The following is a 27,979-nucleotide window of genomic DNA, read 5'->3' as shown; positions in this document are numbered from 1 at the left end:
TTTAAACATCATATGTACTTATTATATCTTTATAGTACATAGTCGACTACCCAATTTAAACTACTTTTCTCTAGTTTATAATACAAGCCTAAAATTATCTTTTAAAAGAATTTCGAAGTTATTTTTATAAGAGATTATTTTAAAAATAATTGATCGTACCTAACTAAAAAAGATTGATCATAACTTCATATTTTGTTTATCCAAGGATACGTCTAATCCCTTCCAAAAATTTATTATGATATATTGACAATTCTATTGGGAAAATTTTGAGAGTTAAATCAAAGGACTTACCAGACACAACAAAAAGACAATTTGAATTCCCTATTAAAATTTGAACCAAATAAAAACACTCATTATCTTGATGTCGAAGGGAAAAAAAAACCAATGTTATAAGAAAAATAAGATCAACATCGCTAGTACAACACCATCAAGCTCAATCTCTTCTCTTCCTAAAAATTTGTTATTGAAGGTCCAAACAGGAAAAAAGGAAGTTGGTTCAGAATATTTGGTGATGAGGTTGAGGTTGATAAAATGATTCATTATTTATATATGAACAGTGATATACTAAACATATTCTATATTTGCATTTATAGTTTCAATCTTGCAATGTCTTCAAGTTAGTAGAACTCAATCTTGAAATCGCTCAATGGTTCTTGCGTGAAGCTCTTTCATTAAATCATAGTCCACATAATGTACATAAAATTGCTTGATAATTAGTTGTGTTTTTTTGTGTTGTAACATTATTTGGAATATCAGAAAGAGAAAAATGTACTTTTTTTTCTTGAGTTGACACATACATAAGTAAATTTAAAAAACACAATCAAGACTACATCTGCAGAACCATGTTCAGAAATAAATCCACTGTATATTTTATAGTACAAATAAATGATTTATGCCCAGCCCCTCAAAACATTTGGTGTGACCTCACTTTTATACAATGAAATAAACTCTTTCCCAATTCACTTTAACTATGCAATTGAAAATCAACACTCAAAAGGGGTAGCCTCTCCTTTGTACAATGAAATAAACTCTGCTTCATGTAATATATGCTATGCTCTGCCGAAGAAGAGAGCCAAAATCTAACAAAAATTAGGATTAGATCATCAGAGGGACTCTTCAACAAAGAAATTCAGGATAGATCTACAAAATTTGTGTCAATCTTCAACAAACTACTCTCCCCAAACTACTCTCCAATGACTTACTGCACAAATTAGCAAAATATTATGAAAGATTGAAAAATAAATAGAAATTTCTTGAACAAAAAGGGTCATAAAAATAAATAAAAAACAAGGACGGACCAACCTGATAACAACCAGATATTTTAATGTTGGGGATGTGAGCAATCTTATGCCAATCAGCGCCAATGTCCTTCCGACATCTTTCTTCCAACTGAGGAACTCTTTCTATATCTAACATTTCCAAATTGGTTAGGCAAGGCATCTTGGAAGCGATCTTAAATTGGGCAAATCAGAGAGATAAAGAAATTGCAGATTTGTTAGATGTTGAACTCACTCCGGAAGATGCCGACACTGGGGAATTTTTCCCAGCCATAGAGAGCGTAGGTTACAATGCCATGGACAGATCAGCTGATGAAGAATGCATGTCCTGTTTTTTGGCTCTTCCATTGGACTATGCTGAAAGAGAAGAAGCTTAATTACGGGGCTATATTAGGTCATTTGAAATTGTGAGATTATTATGATTTATAAATGTAAAGCAAATAAGTAATTACCTCCTCTTTTTCTGCATCTAATTTCTTAAAGTCGTCAAATGCCTCTCAGAATAAATATCCAGGCCAATGTGTTACTGCACAAATTAGCAAAAATATTATGAAAAATGATTAATAAAGGATTGTACTAGTAGTAGTATTTCAATAAGGAAATTAATGAAAAGACCAACCAGAAGGGATGTGAGCAATCTTATACCAATCGGCACCAATTTCCTTCTCACACCTTTCCTCCAACTGAGGAACTCTATATATATTTAACCGTTGCAAATTGGTTAGGCAACGCATCTCATCCGGAAGTGATGTTAAATTGGGAAAATTAATAAGAGAAAGACCTTGCAGATTTATTAGATGTTGCAGGCACCCATCTAGCGTGTGAGTATCCAATCCCTCAATGTTGTATACATGGAAATATCTCAATTTGGAGAGAGGAAGAGAAGAGGTTGAACTTGAAGGGGTCTTAGCATTCATGTTCATCTTCATGGTCTGCTTTAACGGCCTTGAACTGGTATTCACCAACTTTAGCTTTTGATCGAGTGAAGGATACAACGGCATTGAAGTCAAAGGGCAATTTTCAATTTCTAAATAGGAAAGACAAGGAAATATCATGGCTGATGTTCCTGTAACTGTTGTGCTGTCCTCGTTGGAATCGTCACCAATTGCTTCTGTTGTCCTCCACCAACTCTGCATATTGGGGCAGTGCGAGAGAAAGGGAACCTTAAGCGACGAGAAGAATGGTTCTGTGTTTCCTTGACTTTCTTTTGGGCTATTATCATCCATATACTCCAGCTCAGCACAATCATAAATATACAGATGTTTAAGACAAGGCAATTGAGCAAAGGAAGGGAGATGCTTGAAATTACCCCACCATATTCTAATCTCGACTAGATTTGTGAGCAAAGAAAGCCAACTAGGAAACTTGGCATCACCACTCCATCCTACAATACGGAGCTCCTTGAGATTAGGATGGGGTTGGAGGTCTTCTAGTGACTTGTCATCATCATTGCTATAAAGGCCCCATTCTAAAATCAAATATCTCAAATGTTGCTTCTCTTTCAAATTAGCAGCCTTAAACTTCTCTTCTGCATTTTGTACGAAGCCCAAATTTCTTATTCTTAGCTCTCCCCTTAAGTTGTTAAGCCCACTCAATTCACTTAGATCTGCACCGCCATTGGAACCATCTTTATTCACTACAAACATGCTTAACGTTTCAAGGGAACTCAGCTTTCCTATTCCACGTGGCATATGAGTTAAGCCATTACAACCACGACATGCAAGATGGGTAAGATTCACCAATTTTTCAATCTTCTTTGGGAATTTTAAAAGCCCATCAGACCAGTCAAGTTTCAGCACTTGCAAATTCTGTATCTTGCAAATACTCTTTGGGAGAATCTTAAGATCTTCATTGTCGGAAAGATCAAGGTACCTCAAATGTTTCAATTTATGAATGGAGAGTGGAATTGTACTAAAATCAAAATCATCCAATTTTAAGACACGCAAGCATCTATAATTTGAAATTATAAAATCCAAAATTTTGTCCCTCTTATTTTGATGGCTTTTGTTTGAAAATTGTAACAAAGGTCGCAACTTCTTTCCTTTTAAAAAAGGAATTAATGAATAATCATTAATTGATATATGGCGACATTTTTCACCAATCTCACCAACACTTAAATTTGAATCTACAATACTGCTCTCTGTCCCTCCTATTCATTCAGCTTGCAGAAAGTTTCTTCCTTTTACTTTTTTGAAAGAAACATTTTTCAGCTAACTCCTTAAAAAACCCAAACCCAACCTCTTCAAGTGATTGCTTTGGATTTAATTGCTTTACGAAACCTTGTGCTATCCAAAATTGAATAAGTATTTGTACATTAATTTCATAATTTTTTGGATACAATCGGCAATAATTAAAGCAATGCTTCAAATGGGACGGGAGATGATCATAACTCAACTTAAGTGTGTGTAGAATATCTCCTTCAATTTGTGATATTTTAGCAAATTCATATTCTTTGAAAGAATGCCTTTCATTTTCTGTTTCTTTCAAAGATAACGTACTAGCTATTGTCTTTATGACTAAGGGAACCCCACCACACCTTTTCAAAATTTGTTTCCCTACTTCCACAAAGGTGCTCAAATGCTATCTTTTTGAACAAAGACCAAGCATCATCATCAGACAAGCCTTTTAGTTTCAAGACATGGGATTCACATTTATTGGTAATCTTCGCTACTTTTAGAGATCGAGTAGTTACTATTATCCTACTCCCATTATTCCCACCCATCAATAACTTCTTTAGCCTAGACCACTGTTCTGGGTCTTCATTCCAAATGTCATCCAAAATAAGCAAATATTTTTTCCCATCAATTTTATCCCGAAGTTGTTTTTGCAATTGATCCATTTCAAGATTTTGATCAGGTGCTTGATTAGTCACAGATTTGATAATGTTTGCTACAATAAGTTTCACATCAAAAACATTTGAAACACACACAAACATCGTCAACTCAAAATGACTTTTTACCATTTCATCGTTATAGACAAGTAGGACCAAAGCAGTCTTCCCTAAGCCCCCAAACCCCACAATTGGAATGATATAAACATTCTCTTCACTTTCAAACTCTAACATGAGTTTTAGAAGAGCTGCTTTATCGTTATCCCTCCCTATTATTTCATCTTCACGCTCAAAAGAATGTGTTTCCTGCCTCTTTTTAGTCATGAAAGAGGTTTCCGCGGGACGATCACGCGGAATGAAGCAAAAAGTGTTGGCCTCCCTTTCAATTGAAGCTAATCTCGCTTTAATGGCCTTAATTTTTTGAGCCATTTTGAGACCGTAAGCAAACTGGTTTGAGCTTGAAAAGAAAAGGCGTACCTCTTTCGTCATCTTGTTCCCACCCAATAGATCTTTCCGCAAAGCTTCAGTAGAGAAATCATCGAGCAAGTGGTCGGCATCATAAAGTACATCTTTCAGCTCTTCAAGCCAAACTTTGATGAGATTGTCGGTCACCGATTTCTCTTCTGCGTCAAGAAGCACAGCTTTGATTGTGGAGACGATGCTTTTGAGGTCGTCAAGGTCATGTTTGAGATTCCACCAGAGTCCAACTTGAGAGAGAGCAGGAGAGGTCAACTTAATAATGAGCTCTGCGGCGATGTTGAAAGCAATTGCTTCGGCCATTGATGGTTCAAACTGAAATGAAGGCAAAAAAGTGTTTGGGTACTGCAAGAGGAAAAGAGTGGAAGAAGATGAAACGCAGGTGTGAATGTATAGATACATGTGGAGTCTCATTAAGAAATAATTAAATAAAAATCTCAATATCTGTTTCTTGTTAATGAGCGTAGCACTTTTCGATTGAGCGTTGGAATCACAGTCATCATGTGCTTCAGCTTTGCTAATTTAAGTTTTTGGTGACAATTACAATGGTGTCTATATTTTATGAATATAATTGTATTTTCATTTCTATATTACTATGAATACTGTATTATTATTATTATTAAAATTAGAAGTGATATAATAAAATTATAAAAATATTTACTTTATAGAAAATTTCATATATTTTTTAAATTAAAAAACCCAATTTGAGAATAGCCAAAACTGAAGGAAATTTCAGAATTAAAAATGAATAGAACCCATAGATGTAAACAAATTTCATGGCTATCATTAGCTTCTAACAATTATTGTAATGCAAACTTCTTTTTGTGTAAATGCCCCTTAAAGTCCCTGTACTTTTTCCAAGTGAGCAAATTACTCCCTCTCTAATGAAAACAAATTAATGGAGACCATGTACTCTTCAAAGGTGAACAAATAAGACAATTAAGATAGGTGTTAACCATTTCTACTAATACATGACACGTGTCTAACTATGATTAGTTAAGTTTGACAACATTTTAAATAAATTAATATATATAATATAAAAAAATCTATAAAAACTCTAAACTTCTATTACTTTGATATAAAACTTTCATATATAAAAACCCTAAATTAAATTGGACAAATAAATTAGATAAAAAATCAATTGATATGATTGATTCAACCACTGATCTAGATTTGAAAACCTTAATCACAACTACATCAATATGTTAGTTTCTTGTTTATTTAATATGGGTAGCTGCAAATAGAGATTGAAGCGGAGGAAAACAGAACAGAGAGTGAAGCTCAAATCAGTATTTTTTTTTTTTGAAGCATCTATAATGTTAATAGAATTTGATTTCTAATTTTTTTTAATCAAATATTGTATATGTATATTATCTCTTTTTACTTCAATGAGTATTTTACTATTTGTTAGAACTTGTTAAAAGAATATTGTATCTTTGATCATGCTTGTTCGCAACGGAGACACTTAGTGCATCAAAAGTTAGACCTCGATTATGTAATTTAAGTGCATATATTTTAATTCAATACAAAATTATTTTTTCTCGGTAGATATTTATCTTATTTTATCTGATTCCAATTAATTTAATTTCATTTTTAATCAAATTGATTTGTTGGCTCATAGATTTTGTGGATATTTTCAAAATTTCACCATACTAAATGCCTATAAAAGGCTATGAATTCTGAAGAATTTTTTCACACTGATATTATCTCAAACCGAATTTATTTTGCTCTCAAAATTCTTCTTTTTCTCTCCATATTTTCCAACATTCCGATGATAAAAAAATGCAACGTTTGTTCGTTAATCGCTGCAGAGGTGCTACTGCTTTGGTCATTGTGATGTTGTATCTTGAAAGACATTTGACCAATATTTTTCCCAGTACCGATGATTAACAGGCCCCAACGTTTCCATATTTGATTGATTTACGTATTTGACAATTTAAATATAATTATTCTATTTTTATTTTATTTTATATATAAATATTTATTTATATTTATATTTATATATATTTTATTTGCTAACGTATTTTATCTATCATGTCACCCACGAAATAAATCATTTATATAAGCTAGAGGATGGACCAAGCCTTACATAAGCTCCATGTAAAGTAAACTAACAAATTTTCAAATGCAATATCATGAGCCTATCTTCAATTGTCATCTCTGAATTAGGACGTTTTCAAAAGCAACAACAAACCTGGAAACTATAAATGCGGATATAAAATATATTAAAATTTATCTATTTTAGACCAACTTTATATCATGTGCGTAAATGATGGCTAACCACAAACCCATTGTTATGCTTTTCCAGTGCAAGCTTAACAAAGGGTCAAACATTGGGCATCATCACCTGTAATGGTAACAACTTCACATCCCCATTAATTAGTGTAATATATGCGTTTAATAGATTGTTACGTAAGCAATTTTGCAATCAAAGATTTAGTATCTAAATTTACATTATTATTAGTTATATTTTTACGACCAATATATTATTGTTACGTAATAAATTTTGTAATTGAAATATTGTTATTAAGGTATAAAAAAAACATTATATTTGGAAACGACAAAAGTGTTGCAATATGTACAATTGAAAACGATTTTTTAATTTGTAAAGTTGTTGTGTGTACTTTAGACAACCAAAGTACATACGAAGACTCCGCAACAATTTTTTATCGTTACAATAAAATTTTAATAACAGTAATACAACATTTAGTAACGAACTCTGTACAAGCCCAATTTCACCCAGCCCACTAAACCTAAACCCATTTTACAACTTTTGACCCAAACACAAAACCCAATTTAAACAAACCTACCCAAAACTAAGACCCATTACAACTTTTGACCCAAACACACATAGCCCAATACATTAAAGAAAAAAAGAACGAAAAAACCCTAGCCTAATCAGCTGCTGCCGCCCCGTGCCAGGTCTGCCACCACCTGTCACGTCCACCGCCACTGTGCCACCGCCTAAGTTGCACCTGCAAGCATTAAACGAGAGAAGACAGAAAGCAAAAAAAGAGCAGTGTAAACAAATATATAAACCAAACGAAATTGTAAGAAGGATTGGGCATTTTTTTTGTGAGAAATAGAAACAATATCCGACTTTGAAAGTACGAACAGATATCAGAGAGTAACAACACACAATAGCAAATAAAAAAAAATCAAATCCGAAAAACGAAACACATAGAATCAAAATAAAAAAAACAAAGGTGATTTCATCTTCTTTCAATTTATTTCTTTTTTCTTTCCTATTTTCACGCCTTTTTATTCGCATATATACATATACTGTAAACAAAAATAATAATAGAAAATATAAAAAAAGAAGGAAAATTTTACCTTTTTCCAAGGTGGCCGGCGACGGCGGCGCATGGCGGTCCGGCGACCGAACGGTGACTGGCCCCCTGGCCGGGAATCGCCCCTCTCCCCTCTCTCCCCTTTTTTTTTTCCTCCAGCAGCTCAAATGAATTTTTTTGCTGAAAATGGCCCTTTTATAGCCTCCCAAAACGAGGCTGCCATTTAACCCCAAAACGACGTCGTTTCGAGCATGACCCGACCCGCCTCAGGATCTGCGTGTTTTCGCAGCATGGCCTAATTGCGCACGCGGTCCTTTCTCTTTTTAAATGTTTTGCAATCAAGTTTTCATTTCTTTTAAATTAGCCCTGAAGTTTATTGCATTTTGCGATTTGGTCCTCCCCTCAGCGACGTCGTTTTAAGGGCTCGGGAAAATTTCCCTTTTGGCCCTCTGCTGTCGCACGCGTGTTCAAATAGGTCCCCTATTTCATATTTCTTTTTAAATCAACCCCAAAACTTCATTTTTGTTCCAAATTTAGTCCCTTTTTTAGATTTAATTTGGTTTTTATATTATTTTAACGTTTTATTTTAAATATTATTTATTATTCTATTTACTATTATTGTTATTGTTATTATTATTAGTATATTTTACTATCATTAGAATTATTTTGTAGTTTCATTTAATACTTATATATTTATATTTTATGTATATATTTATAGCTATTTTTCAATATTATTATTATCCCTAACAAACATATATATACATATTTAAATACTATTATACATATATTTTAATACTACGTTATATATACGTATTATTATATTTATATTTATTTCTACCCTCATTATATTTGTTATTAATATTAGCATGTGTTTTATTATGTGTATATACCTTAAACGAATATATGTATATTTTTATATGATATTATTAATAGTTTTTTGTTGTTTTTTTTATTTATTTATATTTTATTCCTTATATGTATATGTCGTGTAAATATTTTAATATTATATTATGTATACATTTATACATATATATACATCTTTTAATATTGTATTCTTATTGTTATGTATATACATTTAATATTATCATATAATTATTTTCAATATATATATTTATGTAATGTTTTTTGTATTTTTACTATTATTATTATTATACCGTTTATTATCACTATTGTTTATTACTATTATCATTATGTGTTCCTTTTTATTACTACTACTATATTATTCTTATTTTTACTACTATTATTATCATTACTATCACATTATTAGCATATTATTTTTTATTAACACATTTCTACCTTTTTGTTAACATAATTATTTTTCTTTTACTATTTTATATTCTATTTATTTATTTATCGGTTTACTATTAAGTTTCCTTTTTTTTACTTATTCTTATTATCCTTATTTATTTTTATTTTCATTTTCGTCATCTTTATTATTTTTATCTATTACTCTCTTCTTAAGTTACATAGCTTGCTTATTTCTTTCATTTTTGTCATTTATACTACTCATTCATTATTATGCTTGTTAACATCATGATTTATTTCTTTTCGTTTTACTAATTCGCGTCATATCATCCTTTACCCGACCCGAAATAATTCTTTCGTAAAAATAAATATTCCGTATTTGGTAATTCGAGACAATCGTACCCTAACTTACTGGGTTTCGATTTATTCTCATTTTACCTAAATAATGGAATATTCTTTCTAATCAATACGAATTTTAAAAATGCTTATTTTCGGAGATACGAGGTGTAGTGCCCTAACTTACCGGGTATGACATTTTGTTACCTTGAAATAAGGTTTTTTCGTAAACAAAGGCAATATTCGGTGTTCGAAAATTCGAAGAAACGTACCTTAACTTACTGGGTTTTGATTTTCCTCGTTCACCCTAACTAACCGAATATCCTTTTAAAAGAAGTTAAAATACATTAATTTTAAATAAAGGCAATATTCGGTGTTCGAAAATTCGAAGAAACGTACCTTAACTTACTGGGTTTTGATTTTCCTCGTTCACCCTAACTAACCGAATATCCTTTTAAAAGAAGTTAAAATACATTAATTTTAAATAAAGGCAAGCTTGTTCCCAAAGTTTGAGATGTCGTGTCCTAACTTACTGGACATGGTGTTTTATTACTTCGAGACAATAAGGTCTTTAACATCTGAGCATTTTTTGCAAAAAGGGATCGTATTTTAAATTCTTTTAAGTTTTCAAATTTTCGACACTAAGACACTAATTAATCAACTAGGTACCAGTTTTGGGCGTATCGAGGGTGCTAATCCTTCCTCGTGCGTAACCGACTCCCGAACTCATTTTCTGATTTTCGTAGACTAAAAATTATCGTTTTAGTAAATCTTAACTTTTATTAAAATAATTAATTTAAAGTGATCCGCTCATACCTCATCAAAAAAGGATTGGTGGCGACTCCCAATTTTTCGTTTTCATTTTCAAAATCTAAGTCGATTCCCGTTTTTCCCTAAAAAATGGTTACGACAAACTCAATAATTAATTTGAAGAAATTAAAGCATTTGCTAGCTTCTTTAATGGCAAACAACTCAGCAACAATCGATTCAACAAACCTCACATGTTATGAGAATGTCATCAACACTTCTATTTAAATTCTCGGATATCCCCAATACAAGTAGGTTCGCCAGCCCCTTCAAATCTCAGGCTGAGGTTCAAATCTTAGGTTGATGAAAATGTCATCAAATGGAAACATATTCCACATTTAGAGAAAAAGCTCACATTAAGGATCAAATATTAAAGATAATATTATCAGAGATACAACTATAAACTTGAAAAAGATAAATCTTCAAAGACCCCAAAACAAAAAATATATATATATTATTGAGTTCAATTTTTCAAATGAAAAGAAAATTATAAATTATGAATCATGTTGGATTACATGTTCCTCCCTTTATCGTCTTTTAAGAGCTTACCTATTCTTCTAATGCCCCCGCGCTGCACCATCGACATTAAACTTAAGAAAACTCGGTGGGGGTGGTGTTCTCCTCGCAATGGTCCCTTTTTATCCTGAAGTCAAATAATAGAATGTACATACACCTTCATCAAGAAAATCAAAACACCGACTGAACCATATATCCCGATTAAATCAATTCTATTTACTTCAATTTAATTGATTAATCGATTTCTTTTTTCATTTAAAAGCCCATTTTTCAATTTATGGATAACGGACAAAATAAAACTGAAACCCAAAGATGAATTTTCCCGCCATGAACAACGGGGGACAAACTCCGGCGGTGGAGACGTCGAGTTCGAGTGCATTCTCGTTCATTTCGAAAGGGTGGAAAGAAGTAGGCGATTCGGCTGACGCGGATTTACAGCTCATGAAAGACCGAGGGAAGTGGTTCAAGAATATCACAGCGAGTTTCGATAGGGAAATTCAGAACTTGAAAGCAATGAGTTTGTATTGGCTGAGACTTGAATCTACCTTTTCTTTTTTGGTGGATTTAAGAATAATGAGTTTGTGGAGAAAGCTAAGAATAATGAGTTTGGTAAGGTTTTCTTTTTCTGCTTTTGTAGTGGCTGAGACTTGAAACTACCTTTTCTTCTTTGGTATTAGTTTATTTGTGCGAAGTTTAATCTTTAAGTTGCTTTATGCAGGGGTCTTTGTTGTACCGGAGGAAGTGGGGAATTTTGATAAATTCAGAGGAGGATTTCATGGGAGTACACTGCCATGGACAAATCAGGTAATGAAGAAAGCATGTCCTTTTTTTTTTTAACACATGCTTAAAAAGAAGGGTTATATTATAACACTCATTTTAATAATACATTTAATAATAGAGGGATTAATTTTGATCGGTGCCTACTTTCGAAGTATTTTCCCTCTTATATATATTTGAATCTTATTTCAGTATGTTGTTCAAAAAAAAAACCCTTTTTTTTGTATGAAATTGAACAATTGAAAAAGGTTGAGTTCAAAAAGGTAAAAACAAATAAATTTAGCACATTACCTTGTTTTCCCCAATTCCAATTATACCCCCGCCTTGTTTTCCCTCGAAATCATGAAACTCAATGACCGGCGGCACTCGAGCCTCCAATGGTCCTGCACTGCTGTATCAACCTCCTCCTACGGCCTCAACAGTACCAGCGTCGACGGTTCCTCCGGTTGTTCTGCCAATACGTTGTCACCTGGCCTTTGCTTCGACGAAGCCGCTGTTTGTTCATCCCGATGATTATCACAGATTTTCATATCTAGTAATAGTCGTGGAATCGTCGCGGATCAAGAAGTTGAAGCAATTGTTGTGAGATCTCCAGTAAGTTTTGAAAATGGTGGCTATCATGTAATTAGTAGTATATTATTTCAATTTTGACGAGAATTGTACTCACTTAACGCTTAATGTCATTTTCTTAATTTTTTTTTTTTGCGTGTGTGTGTGATCTTTTGATCTGTTCATAAATAGAACTTTTCATGGTGGCTAAATTTCTTAGGGGATAAATTATGAGTAGCATTATTTGTTTCTGCAGTGAAATTGTGGTGTCTGTATTTTAATATGTGAGCTTTTCCTTTTTTGATGATATAGTGGAGTTTTGGTAGATTAAGGTGCTCTTTGGCTGAAATAAGTTGAAATTGAATGAATGCTGGCCTCATCCAATGTCCAAAACTTGATGACTTCAACATTTTGATGCCTTAATTTGAGATGGCTAAGTGTTAGTATTATAAAATTTTCTCAGAATGCTGATGAAGCAAAGATCTAGTGATCAAATATATTTGCAGTTGATAGTATGTTGTTTTTTATGTAATATGAATGCTATAGAAAGGTTGATGGGTGTTAGTTCTTTTGATGTTTTGTCTTTGATGGATGATTGAAAAAGGATTCAGTTGATTTGACTGCTAGTTTGTCAGGTAAAATCATATTCGTATATTATATTCCTTTTCTTATTATCTTCAACACTATAACAAGCGAATTACTAGTTACTTTACTTGATTTTGTCATGGCATTTATCTCTTTGAGTTTTGGCCTTTGTGAATTAACTTTCGAATCAAGTAGTGAAGCAATTCTAATGGTTCTTATGACTAACAGTAAGTTTTCTTATACAAGCTCTCCTACATATGCATTTGTTAAACTTATGCTCTTTTTTGTTTTATTTTCTTCAATTCAATTGGTTGTTAATGTAGATATAACCATGGACAAATACTAAGGGACCTTGTAATTTTGCCTGCCATTGGCACTACTTTGAAATATTGCTAATTTTTCTCAGCATTAAAAAGGAAGAGTGCAGCAGACAAAAATGAAGTTGAGTTCGGCCAAGGGACAAGCAATCCGGAAGATACCAGCATATCCAACAGTCCATGATTTGAAATACCGGAGCAATTGCTTTCGACATCTCCGGAGGGCTTGCTACTAAGTTGAGCTCCCTTGCTCTCTTTCGAATTGGACTTTGGTGGAATTTCAAAGGTGACACCAAGGACCTCAAAAGCACCATCTCCACAGAAAGAGCTGTCCTTCTTGATGCTGAAGAACAATCCATGATCAGCAATCTCGTCAAAAATTGGCTTGAAAAGCCGAAAGATGCATTTTATGATGTCGATGACTTGCTCGATGATTTCTCTACCGAAGAACAAGCTGATGAAAGAGGTATGCCTTTTCTTTTCAAGCTCAAACCAATTTGCTTATGGTATCAAAATGGGACATCAAATTAAGGCCAGGTTAACTTGCATTGGAAGTAAGGCCAAGATGTTCAACTTGGTAGAGCATGAACGTCCCATGGAAACCTCTTTCATGACTAAAAAGAGGCAGCAAATGCACTCTTTTGTGAGTAAAGATGAAATAATAGGGAGGGAAGATGATAAAGCAACTCTTCCAAAACACGTATTATAGTTCCAAAGTGAAGAGAATGTTTATGTCATTCCGATTGTGAGGTTTGAAGGCTTAGGGAAGACTGCATTAGCACAGTTTATCTATGAAGCGGCCAATGATCATTTTGTGTTGAGGATAGGGGTGTGCATTTGAAATGTTTTTTGACGTGAAAAATATTATCAAATTTGTGACTAACCATGCACCTCACCAAAATCTCGCAATGAATCAATTGCAAATACAATATCGAGAAAACAACTATGGGAAAAAATATTTACTTGTTTTTTACGACCTTTGGAATGAGGGGTGAGAGCAATGGGTTAGCTTAAAGAAGTTATTGATTGGTGGGGCTAAAGGGAGTAGGATAATAGTAACTAGTAAATGTCAGCATGTCATGATGATACTTGGTCTTTGTTCAAAGAGATGGCATTTGAGCAAAGATCTAGAGACTCAACAAATTCAGCCTTTATAGAAATAGGAAAGCAGATTTTGGAAAGGTGTGGAGGAGTTCCCTTAGTCTTAAAGGATGATGGCTGGCACATTATCTTTGAAAGAAATTAAAAATGAGTGGCTTTTTTTCAAATATAATGAAGTTACTAGAATATTTTAGAACGATTGTGAGATTCTACCTACACTTGAGTTATGATCATTTCTCATCCCATTTGAAGCATTGTTTTGCTTATCGTCGACTATATCCAAAAGATAATAAAATTGTTGTACGGACACTTGTTTAGTTTTGGATTGCACAAGATTTCATGAAGCAATCAAATTCAAGTCAATCTCTTGAAGAGATTAGGCTTGGGTATTTTAAAGGCAAATGTGTTATTTGTTGAGTTGGTACGTACTATGCAAAAAGTGAAATAAAGAGCACAATCAAGATGTTTACGCAGTTTTGGAACTCGTTCTACGTCTGCGGGCCTTACCCAGAAAAGAATACACTATGAACTTCATAGTACAAAGAAGTGACCTAGCCCTTCAAAGCAACCTCACCTTTGTACAATTAAATAAACTCTCTCAACTCTACAAGTGAAAATCAACACTCAACATTTAGATGGTGTATAACAGTTGCACTCAATAATACTTGAAAATAAATCATCTATATATAAACTCCAGGATCGATCAAGCTCTTCATAAGCTCCGTGTAAAGTAGAATAATAAATTTCCAAATACAGTATCTCCGACAAGTGTCATGCTTGAACAAGAACTCTTCCAAAAGCAACAATGAATCTGTAAATTATAAATTCCTAACATATAATATGTTAAAATTGATGTCATTTAGACTGAGAATGTCCAAATGTGGAAACACTTACTGTGGCTAAAAAGAAGTTTATATTATGTGCATGAATGGCCATTTTCTATGATTTTCCAGTTCAAGTTCAACATAGGGCATCATCATTTCCCATTTCCATTAGTGTTTACACTTCAAAAAAACCTTTTGCTAAAGAGATTTAATTATTGTTTTATTAAAATGCTCACTATTATCAGCCTTATCGCTGTTCATATATAAATAATGAAACATTTTACGAAATGACAGATATGAAAAGATGCTCTAACCATGCATATAAATTATATTATTATTATTATGATTTTAAAGTAAAATGCAATTAGATAAATTACCACCTATTTTTATGCAAATAAATGATTGAAGTTGACAAATGCCTTTCTCCAATGCCTTACTGCACAAATGAGCAAAATATTATGAAAGATGGTAAGTAAAGACTTTTGTAATAGGTGGATTAGAACGAAGGGATTTCAAATGAATGAAAAATGGCATGAGAGACCAGAGTTAACAAACCTGGTTAACCACTGAAATTTTTCTTGGAAAAAAATAAGGTCATAAAAATAAATAAATGAAAAGGACGAACCAACCTGATTACAACTGAATGTTGGGGATATAAGCAATCTTATACCAATCGGCACCAATGTCCTTTCATCAACTGAAGAAGTCTTGCAAATTATTGAAGTTGACAAATGCCTTTCTCCAATGGGTTACTGCACAAATGCCTTTCCATCAACCTGATTACAACCAAATGCGTGGGATGTGAGCAATTTTATGCCAATCAGCGCCAATGTCCTTCCAACTGAGGAATTTGTCGTATATGTAAAGATTCCAAGCTGGTCATCTCGGAAGCCATCTTAAATTGGGCAAATCAGAGAGACAAAGAAATTGCAGATTTGTTAGAGGTTGAACCCACTCCGAAAGATGCCGACACTTTGGAATTTTTGCCAGCGATAGAGAGCGTAGGTTACAATGCCATGAACAGATCAGCTGATGAAGAACGCATGTCCTGTTTTTTGGCTTTTCCTTGGAACTCATGCTGGAAAAGAAGAAGCTTAGTTAGGGGGTTATATTAGATCATTTGAAATTGTGAGATTTTTAAGATTTAAAAATGTCAAGCGATTAAGTAATTACCCCCTCTTTTTCTGCATCTAATTTCTTAAACTTATCAAATGCCTTTCAGAAATATCGAATATCAGCCCGATGGGTTACTGCAAAATTAGCAAAAATATTATGAAAAATGATTGTTAAAGAAGTAGTACTAGTAGGAATAGTATTTCAAAATGGAAATTAATGAAAAGACCAACCTGAAGGGATGTGAGCAATCTTATACCAATCCGCACCAATGTCCTTCTCACACCTTTCCTCCACCTGAGGAACTCCATGTATATTTAATTGTTGCAAATTGGTTAGGCAACGCATTTCATCCGGAAGCGAGATAGAGCCCTTGCAGATTTATTAGATGTTGAATCCACTTCGGAAGCGATGTTAAATTGGGAAAATTCTCGAGAGAAAGCCTTTGCAGATTTATTAGATGTTCCCCTTTCATGCCCTCTAAATCAACCTCCGTGCAATCTTCTATTCTTAAGTTTTTGAGGCCGGTGAACTGTTGCAGGCACTTATCTAGCGTGTGAGTGTCCAATCCCTCAATGTTGTCTACATGGAAAGATATTAATTTGGAGAGAGGAAGAGAAGAGGTTGAACTTGATGGGTTCTTAGCATCGATGTTCATCTTGATAGTCTGCTTTAACGGCCTTGAACTGGTATTCTCCAAGTCTAGCTCACCATCGAGTGAAGGATACAACGGCATTGAAGTCAAAGGGCAATTTCTAATTTCTAAAGAGGAAAGACAAGGAAATGCCATGGTTGATGTTCCCATGACTCTTGTGTCGTCCTCGTTGGAATCATCATCGATTGGTTTGATCGTCCTCCACCAACTCTTCATATTTGGGCAATTATCGAGGAGAAGATGCTTAAGCGATGGGAAGAAGGATTGTGGTTCTCCTTAACTTCCTTTTGGGCTATTATCATCCATGGACTCTAGCTCAGTACAATACAAAATCCTCAACTGTTTAAGACAGGGCAATTGAGCAAAGGATGGGAGATGTTTGAATTTACTAGGACCCCATATGGTAATATGGACGAGATTTGTGAGCAAAGAAAGCCAACTTGGAAACTTGGCATCACCCTTCCATCTATTAATAACGAGCTTCTTGAGATTAGGATGGGGCTGGAGGTCTTCTAGTGACTTCTCATCATCATCACCGTTATCAGCATACCATTCTAAAACCAAAGATCTCAAATGTTGCTTCTCTCTCAAATTAGCAGCCTTAAACTTCTCTTTTGCATTTTTTACGGATCCCAAATTTCTTATTTCTAGCTGTCCCCTTAAGTTGTTAAGCAGTCTCAATTCACTTAGATCTGCACCGCCATGGGACCCATCTTTATCCACTACAAACGTGCTTAACGTCTCAAGTGAAGTCAGCTTCCCTATTCCACGTGGCATATGAGTTAAGTCATTACAACCTTCACACCCAGGATGGGTAAGATTCACCAATTTTTCAATCTTCTTTGGCAATTCTTGAAGCCGAAAACAACAATCAAATTTCAGCACTAACAAATTCTGAATCTTGCAAATACTCTTTGGGAGAATCTCAACAACCTCATTCCCAGAAAGATCAAGGTACCTCAAATGTTTTAACTTGTAAATGGAGGGTGAAATCTTCTGAATATCTAAATGATTCAATTTCAATACACGCAAGCATCTACAATTTGCAATTATCAAATCCCAAATTTCTTCGCTCAAATCTTCAGTTCTCATGTTTGGAAAATGTAACAAGGTTCGCAACTTATTTCCTTTAAGCAAAGGAATTAATGAAGGATTAATTGATATGTGGCGACACTTTTCACCAACCTCACTAGCAATTTTATCTGAATCTACAATACTACTCTCTATCCCTGCTACAGATTCAGCTAAATCATGCATTAAATCATGCATATTACACGTAAACCAAGTCTCATTATTTTTTACCTCTTGAAAGAAACTTCTTTCAACTAAATCTTTAAAATACCCAAACCCGATCTCCTCAAGAGATTGACTTTGATTCAATTGCTTTATGAAACCTTGTGCAATCCAAAGTTGAACAAGAGTTTGTACACGAATTTCATAATCTTTTGGATATAGTCGACAATAAGCAAAGCAATGCTTCAAATGGGATGGGAGATGATCGTAGCTCAACTTAAGTGTAGGTAGAAATTTACCTTCCTTTTGAGATATTCTAAGAAGTTCATTATCTTTGAAAGAACGCCACTCTTTTTCAGTTTCTTTGTAAGATAATGTACTTGCTATCGTCCTTATGACCAAGGGAACCCCACCACACCTTTCCAAAATTTGTTTCCCTATTTCCACAAAGGCTGAATTTGTTGAGTCTGCATATCTTTGCTCAAATGCTATTTCTTTGAACAAAGACCAAGCATCGTCATCAGACAAGCCTTTCAGAACATAAGGCTGACATTTACTAGTAATCTTTGCTACTCTCCAAGAGCGAGTAGTTACTATTATCCTACTTCCTTTAACCCCACCTACCAATAACTCTTTTAAACTAACCCATTCTTCCATCTCCTCATTCCAAATGTCATCCAAAACAAGCAAATATTTTTTCCCACCAATTTTTTCCCGAAGTTGTTTTTGCAATTGGTCCATTTCGAGATTTTGATCTGGTGCTTGACCAGTTGCAGATTTGATAATGTTTTCTACAATTATTTTGACATCAAAAACATCTGAAACACACACCCACATCTTCAATTCAAAATGATCATGGACCATTTTATCATTATAAACAAACTGCGCCAACGCAGTCTTCCCCAATCCTCCAAACCCCACAATTGGAATGATGTAAACATTATCTTAACTTTCAAACTCTAACATGAGTTTTAGAAGAGCCGCTTTATCATCATCCCTCCCTATTATTTTATCTTTAGGCACAAACGAGTGTGTTTGCGGCCTCTTTTTAGTCATGAAAGAGGTTTCTACGGGGCGGTCACGCACCATGAAGCCAAAATTGTTGGCCTCACTTCCAATAAGAGTTAGCCTCGCTTTAGTGGCCTTAATTTGACGACCCATTCTAAGACCGTAAGCAAACTGGTTTGAGCTTGAGAAGAAAAGCCGTACCTCTTTCGTCAGCTTGTTCCCACCCATTAGATCTTTCCGCAAAGCTTCGGTAGAGAAATCATGGAGCAAGTCGTCAGCATCATAAAGTACATCTTTCAGCTCTTCAAGCCAAACTTTGACGAGATTGTCGGTCACCGATTTCTCTTCTGCGTCAAGAAGCACAGCTTTGATTGTACGGACAGTGCGTTTGAGGTCGTCGATGTCATGTTTGAGATTCCAGCACAGTCCAACTTGAGAGAGAGCACGAGAGCTCAACTTAGTAATGAGCTCTGTGGCGATGTCGAAAGCAATTGCTTCGGCCATTGTTGGTTCAAACTGAAATCAAAGCAAAAAGTGTTTGATTGCTGCAAGAGAAGAAAATGAAAATGATTGGAACAAGATGAAACACAGATGTGGATCCATAAATGCAGCGACTTAAGTATTTTTATAGATGTTACCATTACCATCCACCTACTAAGTAGCGTAATTAAATAAAAAGAAATGTTGATTGGTGGGAAATGGTCCCACCATATTTTATGTTTGACACAAATTTCTCAATGGAGACAAAGTTGGGATGATGACACTTGGGGTGCTCTGCACAATTACATCAACTTGAGCCAAATTTGTCGATGTGGATCCGTACAATTAATTGAAATATGTGGGAGACAAGAGCTTCAAAAGCTGGAGATACAGTAAGATTAATGAAAAAGCTATCAAAGTAAAAAAGAAGGAGCCAAACCCCATGGAATCCAAGGTGTTTAGATATTATGACTTTATCTCTTTTGTTAACAATTATATCTTTTTAGATATTATGAATCCAAGGACCCAAACTCTAAATTTCTTTCATCTTGTTCTTTTTCTTTATAAAGCATAAAAGAACATCTTACTTTGCAAGAAACTAACAACTCTCTTAATGTAAACAAGACTTTTCAATGGAAAAAGAATGTAAAATGTTTTACTTTGTAAACCCACATTGTGAAATGGATTAGGCAAACAAAAGAATATAACAATTTCGAGATAAGTTAATATTTGGGTTTAAATTATGTAATTGCTCTAGTAGTAGAGTTTGAATTTTTTTTTTGTTTAAGTCAATTTCTGAAATTATTCTCAAATTGAGACCTGGACTAAACATTTGTTCCTACTTTAGGGTTTAAGTTAATCTATGAACTTAGCAATTGTTCTCATATTATGACTTGGGCTACGCAACTGTTCCCATTACTTAGACTTTTCTTTTGTCCAAGTTAATTTCTAAACTTGGTAATTGTTACCATATTAGGGCCCGAACCTTTTTTTAGATGAAATATCAAAGACTAACTTGACCAAAAAAAAGGCCCCAATGTGTAAACAATTGCCACGTTGTGGGACTAACTTGAAACAAAAAAGTTCAAACTCTAATATGAGAATAATTACCAAATTCAAGCCCAAATAGTGCATTAACCCCCCAAAAAACATACTTAAAATAAGGTTAGCATTTAATGTATTATCAATGAAATTTTTTAATTTCACAAGTAGGTTTTAAAATCCATCACACCTTTCATTAAAAAAACATTATTTAACTTGAACCTCGTGTGTTGATTTAATGCTCAAAGTGTTCATTGCCTTAGATGTGGCTTAAGTTCAAATTGTGCAAGTTGTGTTGTTGTTAGGGCTTTGCCCTCGTTTTACTTCACCTTAAAGAAGCATGTGCCACCATTTAACTTTGTTTGTTTAGTTTTTAAACTTCACCATCCACCATTAATGTATGAAATAAATTACCTTTAAAATAGAATAATAAATAAAATAAAAACATATAAAATGATTATTTGCACTATACATTTGCAAATCATAGCCTAAATTTTAAATTGGATTTTAAATTTCAAAACATTCTAATTGAATTCTCAAGATTTTATAATCATACCAATTTGATTTTTCTAGGATAAATCTCAAAATTATAATAAACTTCGATTTATTGTGCAATTTGATACATAAACTTTGATTTGGTGCAATTACAAATATATGAAACTTTAATTTTGATTCAATCATACACATTTAAAGAAATAAATACATCAATTTATTTTTAGTAATGGATAAATATAATTATTTGTTTATGCAATATATAAACATAAACCATTGTTATATCAATAATTGTGTTAATAATTTGTGAGAATTGAATCAAATTGAAATTTCAAGTATAAAATTACACATCAAACCAGAGTTCATGTATAATTTTGAGATTTATCCCATTTTTCTATTAACTTAACCATTAGCTTGAGCATTAAATGTTTGCTCAAAAATGATAGACAACTTGAATTTAATGTGTTAAAAAAAGAAAAGAAATAATACTCTTAAATTTTATAATCTTGTCGTGCTTTTAATATATTAGAATCAAGTTATTAATGTGATGAGTTCGCAAGAATTGAAATTTAAAGCCTAAATTGACAACTACAAAAATAAATTAATTTGTTGACATAATACTCACACTTTAAAGACTTAATTAAAATATTTTAAAATTTAAATAATAATTTGAGAATATTTAATAAAAATATAAATAATACTATATATTTAAAAAATTATAACACATTTATTATTTATGTCATATTCGTGTTTGCACGATTGATTAAAACATTCAAAGCACGATTTATTTGCACATGCTTTCCTGACTTGCCCCTGTTTTCCAAAACGGTAGACCAAAAGCACTGAAATGAATATGAGAAATGTGGCCTATCTATGGAAGGAATCTTTCGTTACTAGAACCCCTTCCTAGTGACTGTAAGCGAAATGCATTTAGCGAACGCCTGGGGGTACTGAGTTCCATATTTTTTATTATAGAATGTTATCTCTATCTAAACGACTAAGTCTTCTAGTGATCTCTCCCCACCCAAACCATCCCTTCCAGCGTTAGCGCACAAGAAGGAGCTTTTGGCAGTGAGTCGAAAGTCTTAGTGAGAAGCCCTCTTAGGACTCTTTCCACTCTTCTCTGAGTGCCTTCAACAGTGCTTAGGTAGCGCTCACTGCGAGATAGGCAGCTCAGCTTACTATTATTCCTACCCTAATGTGTCAAGAATAGAATAGGTAGCACAGGTCAGCAAGCATAGCTAGATCTAAGGTATTTGCATCAGAAAGTCTATCCTACCCTAACCCACTTCTTGGTTCTTTCTATTATATATAATATGTGACCAGAGAAATGGGAGATAGAAGAGTCTCAATCATGTGAGAGAATTAGGTATGGAAAACTGACTCACATACGAATAACTCTTCTTAAGGCAGGAGCCTAGCCTATTTTTCAGAAATGCAAGAGAGAGTGCGCTAATGTAGGAGTGTGCTGCCTAGCAAAGTACTACTCTTAGCAACTAGCTTTACTGAAAGCCTTAGTAAGTCAGTCTAGAAACTTCCTCTTAGCTTAAGGGGTGGGTTGGTTAGGTTTATTGGTAGGTCCTGGCAGAGAAGTTATAGACACCTTTCCATACTTTGTATCTGGAGTACTTCACTTAATTTCCTCTGCTATATTGGGCTTTGGCGGTATTTATCATGCACTTCTGGGACCTGAAACTCTTGAAGAATCTTTTCCATTGTTACAGGCCAATTTTGGCCTCAATACATTACAACCCGAGACCCATTAACCCAATAACTAAACCTACCCAAACATACCCTCAACCCAATAACTAAACAAACCCAAACCCATTACAAAACCAACAGCCCAAATCAGAAACAAAAAAATATCTAACCCTAACCCTAGCCCCTAAAACGGCGCCGCAACCACCCTCTCACTCACACCTAACCCCTCCCATCCGGCCACTCTCCCCACCAGCTCTGCCAATACCATTCCCTGGCACCACAGTCCCAACATCTGTAAGAAGGGACAGAAATATTATAAAATGTATGCAAAGGGTTATAAAAACCAAAATGAAAACTGAAATGGGGGTCTTTTCCTTTTCCTTTTTTTCTTCGTAAACATCAACCAAAAAAGAGTTTATAGATTTCAATAAACATATAAGTTATTATTCAAGCAAACAGGAGAAAATCCAAGAATCGAATCAGATCAGTGACAAAGAAGGTGACTTTTTTTTTATTTTTAGGCATTTAAATACAGAAAAATAAAAGGAAAATAAAAAATAGATAAATAGTAAAAAAACTTTTACCTTTTTCGGCCACCGCGTGCGGTGGACGGCGCCGGCGACGGTCCGGCGGTCGACCGATGACCGGCCCCCCCTGGCCGGCAACCCCCTCTCTCCTTTCCCCTCTCCCTCCTCTCTCTTTCTCTCCTTTCTTCTTTTTTTTTCTTTTCTCCCTTCAAATGATTTTTTTCTGAAAATGGGCCTATTTATAGCCCTCCAAAACGCCGTCGTTTTGGGCGCTACACTTAAGCCCCAAAACGACGTCGTTTAAGCCTTACCCGACCCAATCCGACCCGCTCCGGACAAGGATCCGCGCGTTTTTGTTCGTAGGGGTTATTTGCGCAATAGGTCCTTCCGCATTTTTGATGTTTTAAATCAGGTTTATATGTATTTATGAATTGGCCCTAAACTTTGCCACGCTTCTCAATTCAGTCCTTGGCCAAGCTCAGCGTTTTAAAGACTTGGGAAAATTGCTTTTTTGGCCCCCCACTATTTGCAAGCGCATTCAAATAGATCCTCTGATTTATCTTTTATTTTAAAATTCGCCCAAAACTTTGTTTTTAATTCTAATTTAGTCCTTTTTGTCATTTTTGCTCTCAAATTAAATTTGTAATATTAATTTTATTTAATATTAATATTATGTTTACTATTATTATTTTTAAATATTAGTGTACTTTGTATGTATATATTATTATTATGTATATTTTTAGTACGTATATATATTTATGAAGTATTATTACTAGTTGTTTATAACATTATTATTCTTTAATATATTATGCATATATTTTAATATTATATTATATATATATACATTTTTTTATATACATACTTTTAATATTATATTCCATATGTATATTCTTAACATCATATTATTATATATATCATGTACAAATTTTTAATACTTTATGACATATATATTCTTATATATTATATGTATATTTTAGTACTATGCTTTATATATCTATGTTTTTTTTCATACCATACTATGTATATATTATTTATATTTATTATTAATATTAGTACATATATTTCATTACACGTATATATATACTTTTTATTAGTATTATTTTTGTATATTGTATTATTTAATATTATACATGTATATATATAGATATTTTTTAGTACTTATTATAATATTTTTCTTATTATTTATATATGTTCTTTTAAAATATCATAGTATTCATGTATTTTATTATATATGTATATTGTATATGTTCATTTTAAATATATTACGTATATATATTAATATTTATATTTAGTATTATTATGTAAACATCTTTCATCCCTATGTATATTTACATAATAGGATTTTTATATATATATCATTATTCCCAATATGTGTACATTATGTCAATATTATATTACATACACATTTTCATGTATATATACTTTTTAATATTGTATTTTTATCGTGCATATGTTTTGAATAACTATGTTATCTTTTTGCATATTATATTATGTATATATATATTTCTTATATACGCTATGTACATACATCTTTCAACGTTTATTATTATGTATATACTTTAACGTTACTAGTTATATATTTTTATCATTTCATATATAGTTCAAATAATATATATAGTATATTTCTAACATTATTACTACTTATATATAGGTGTGTACAAAAATATATTACGTACAAACTCTTAATATCATTTTTTATATATATGTATAATCGTTGTGTTCTCGTATTTGATACTATAATTGTATTTAATCTTGCATGCATGGTTAGCGTTTTAATATTATTGTCATATCTGTTATTTGCTTTAATATATTTCTAGTTCTTCCATTTATTTCGTCTCAATTTTGTTTTACATTCCTTCGAAAATCTCGTTCGGGTTTTCTAATTAATTTCAATAATCAAAGCAATGTACCGATTTAATATTAAGTCATCGAATTTCATCGCTATGTTGGATGGAATTTGTCGACTCGTGTTAAAGACGGAACACCCTTCTAAAAAACCAAAAACTAAAATTTCTTGTCTTTTCGATCGAATCACGATTAAATCTTATATTGAACCCGTATTTTTGAAAATCAAGACAACACATGTTTATGAGATATCAATTTTGGGCGTCGCGAGGGTGCTAATACCTTCCTCGCGCGTAACCGACTCCTGAACCCTACTTTTCCTCTGGATTTTGACGTGGACCCAAACTCAGCCTTCTTTTGTTTTTAAAAACATAAATCTAATAGGTGTCCGATCACACCTAAAAAAAAAGGATCGGTGGCGACTCCTTGTTTATTTTAAAATCAAACCTCAGTTTTCAAGTTTTCAATAGATCGCCACAATTAGCGACCAAGCTAAAAAAAATTTACGTCGCTACATCCATTTTTCGGTTATGTATGGAAAGATAGAAATAAAATGACCACAATTTTGGGTTCAAGATGCCTTGGTGGTGAAATGGTACACGCGAGACTCAAAATCTCGTGTTAAAGAGCGTGGAGGTTCGAGTCCTCTTCAAGGCATAATATTGAGAATGCTCATTGAATTGGAATAAGTTCGGCAGCAGATCACGAGATCTTGGGGATCTTCTCTATCTAATGAATGGGGAGTCCGCTTTGAAATCTAAGTGAAATTTTTTTATTTGTAGTGAAAAGGTAGTTAGTTAGTTTATCGGAATCAAAGTCAAAACAAGCACAACTTAACCATCAAATACATTGATGAAATTGTAAAATGCAAATATCATTATATAGATAACGTGTTTTAAAAAAAATAAATTTTATCATTTTTGTCATATTTTTAATATATTAAATTTTAATTGTCAATATAATGAGTACATTTATTTAAAATTTTAAAACGTCCTTATCATATTCAAATTGTTATTTAAAGCTTAATTGACAATTAAATAAACTAAATCATTTTATTGATATAATATTAATTAAAATATTTTAAAATTTAAATAGTATTCATGTTGGCATGATTTTTTTATGGTTGTTTGAACAGATTAAATAGATTGATCGGATTGGTTAGATTGGGAATCAGTTGGGGTACCAATCTGAAAAACAGTTTCAAACCAGTTGAATCACAAATCGATATGAACCGAATTGGAAAAAAATCAGTTGAACTATTTTTTTAATTTTTAAATTATTTATTTAAATGAACTAGTTGGATCAACGAACTAATGGCGTGACCAGTTTGACCACCGGTCTGGTTCTAAAAATATTGATTTTTTTAGGTATTTTACATGCAAGATATTCAAAATCAGGCCGATGGTTGAACCTAGAGGTGCTTATGGGTTTGATTCGGGCTAAGCTTAACCATGATATTAACTTTCTTTATACTTATCTAAGCCCGACGCAATCCGAAATGTGGATTTAAAATTTTACCTAAATCTGTCCATATTTGTAAAAAAAACTAACCCATGCTCATTTTAGATCCTCCCATATTATTTTTATTTTTAAAAAAAATATTTATATTGTATTATTTTAATATTTAATAATTTTATACATTTTTTATTTATTGAAAATTTTTATATAGTATTTTTAATATTATTTTAATGTTTACATTAAGAGTAATATTATATATTTAACTTTTCAAGCCAATCTTTGACGAGATGGCTGGTCATGGATTGCCCGTCAGTGTCAAGAAGCACAGCTTTGATTGTGGAGATGTTGCTTTTGAAGTTGTCGAGGTCATCTTTGAGACTCCACAACAGTCCAATCTGAGAGAGAGTAAGGGAGCTCAGTTTAGTAATGAGCTTTACGGTGAGGTCGAACGCAACGGCTTCGGCCATTGATGGTTCGAAATGAAATGAAGGCAAAAAAGTGTCTGGTTATTGCAAGAGGATGAGAAATGATTTGAGCAAGATAAAACGCGGATGTTAATACATACATGTAGAATCTATGGTATTTTGAAGAAGTGACCTACCACCCACCAATTAATATAATTAAATAAAAAGTATTCATTTTATATTAAAAACTTAATTAATTAAGGGAGACTCTTTATTTATGATATTTGTTGTCCAATACGATTAAACATTTTATCAAGAAATTTGTTGTTTTCTTAGGATTAGTATGTTAAAGAAAAAAAAGTAATTTTAATTGGTCGGACATGACCACATGGGTTCACCACATGGCACACAAAGTCACAAAATTTGGCACAAATTTCTCAAATGACTCATCGTTTTTGTTAAAATTAGATAGAGACAAGAGCCATGTAATACGATAACCCATGCATTGAGCATTGGTAATTTAACTTCACTTTGGTAACAATTAACTATACTCTTATTATTAATATTGCTGATATATGTGTTAATATATATTATTAACATATATTTTTTTATTGTAAGTAGGGTTCATGATTTTCATTTTTATATTACCATCAACACTACATATTATTATAACTTTTTTTCATTAGTTAAACTTTATTATTGTTAATACTAATGGTGTTTATGAGTTGTTTGGGTGAGATATTTTGTTATTATTATAAATTTAACATCATTATATATATATGTAAAGTAATATAAGGCTATTCAAACGTTTATATGGAGAGCTAATAACAGTTGATAAATGTGTTATCGTTTATATATAATCATGTTTCTACAAGGTGTACATACATATATACATACAATGGGTGGTGTTAATATATAATATTAACAGTAGTGGCATTTTATTTATTATTAACATTAATATTTTCAGTTAATTTAAAAAAAAAAAGTAATACATCTAAGTTAAACGATTAATGGGACATGACTACTTCGTTAGAAAAATTTTAATTTTTAATTTATTGTTTACATATATACGAAACCCCTAATGAGGTAAC

The 27,979-nt window shown here is 32.8% G+C and overlaps 3 protein-coding genes across 3 annotated transcripts; all 3 read right to left on the bottom strand.

Annotated features, from left to right (window-relative positions):
- Window positions 1–797: 797 nt before the first annotated feature.
- Window positions 798–2,926, bottom strand: LOC107935763 (putative disease resistance protein RGA4). Its single transcript, XM_041080280.1, has 5 exons — window positions 1,897–2,926; window positions 1,730–1,803; window positions 1,513–1,634; window positions 1,303–1,409; window positions 798–1,201 (listed from the first exon to the last, which is right to left on the bottom strand). The coding sequence occupies exons 1-2, from the start codon at window positions 2,921–2,923 to the stop codon at window positions 1,775–1,777; spliced, it is 1,056 nt and encodes a 351-aa protein (XP_040936214.1). The 5' UTR covers window positions 2,924–2,926; the 3' UTR covers window positions 798–1,201; window positions 1,303–1,409; window positions 1,513–1,634; window positions 1,730–1,774.
- Window positions 2,927–3,774: 848 nt separating this feature from the next.
- On the bottom strand, window positions 3,775–4,887 carry LOC121210117 (disease resistance protein RGA2-like). The gene has a single exon (XM_041082230.1). The coding sequence runs from the start codon at window positions 4,885–4,887 to the stop codon at window positions 3,775–3,777; it is 1,113 nt and encodes a 370-aa protein (XP_040938164.1).
- A 9,709-nt stretch (window positions 4,888–14,596) lies between these two features.
- On the bottom strand, window positions 14,597–26,581 carry LOC107935767 (putative disease resistance protein RGA3). Its single transcript, XM_016868379.2, has 7 exons — window positions 26,578–26,581; window positions 22,879–22,946; window positions 21,984–22,148; window positions 19,045–19,456; window positions 16,278–18,876; window positions 16,105–16,181; window positions 14,597–16,009 (listed from the first exon to the last, which is right to left on the bottom strand). Exons 1-5 carry the CDS (start codon window positions 26,579–26,581, stop codon window positions 16,976–16,978), a joined length of 2,550 nt encoding a protein of 849 aa, XP_016723868.2. The 3' UTR covers window positions 14,597–16,009; window positions 16,105–16,181; window positions 16,278–16,975.
- Between the last annotated feature and the right edge of the window lie 1,398 nt (window positions 26,582–27,979).

The sequence above is a fragment of the Gossypium hirsutum genome, chromosome A11 (genome assembly GCF_007990345.1).
Source record: "Gossypium hirsutum isolate 1008001.06 chromosome A11, Gossypium_hirsutum_v2.1, whole genome shotgun sequence".
Taxonomy (NCBI): domain Eukaryota; kingdom Viridiplantae; phylum Streptophyta; class Magnoliopsida; order Malvales; family Malvaceae; genus Gossypium; species Gossypium hirsutum.
The sequence above is the reverse complement of the archived record's forward strand: the minus strand, read 5'-3'. Positions and strand labels throughout refer to the sequence as shown.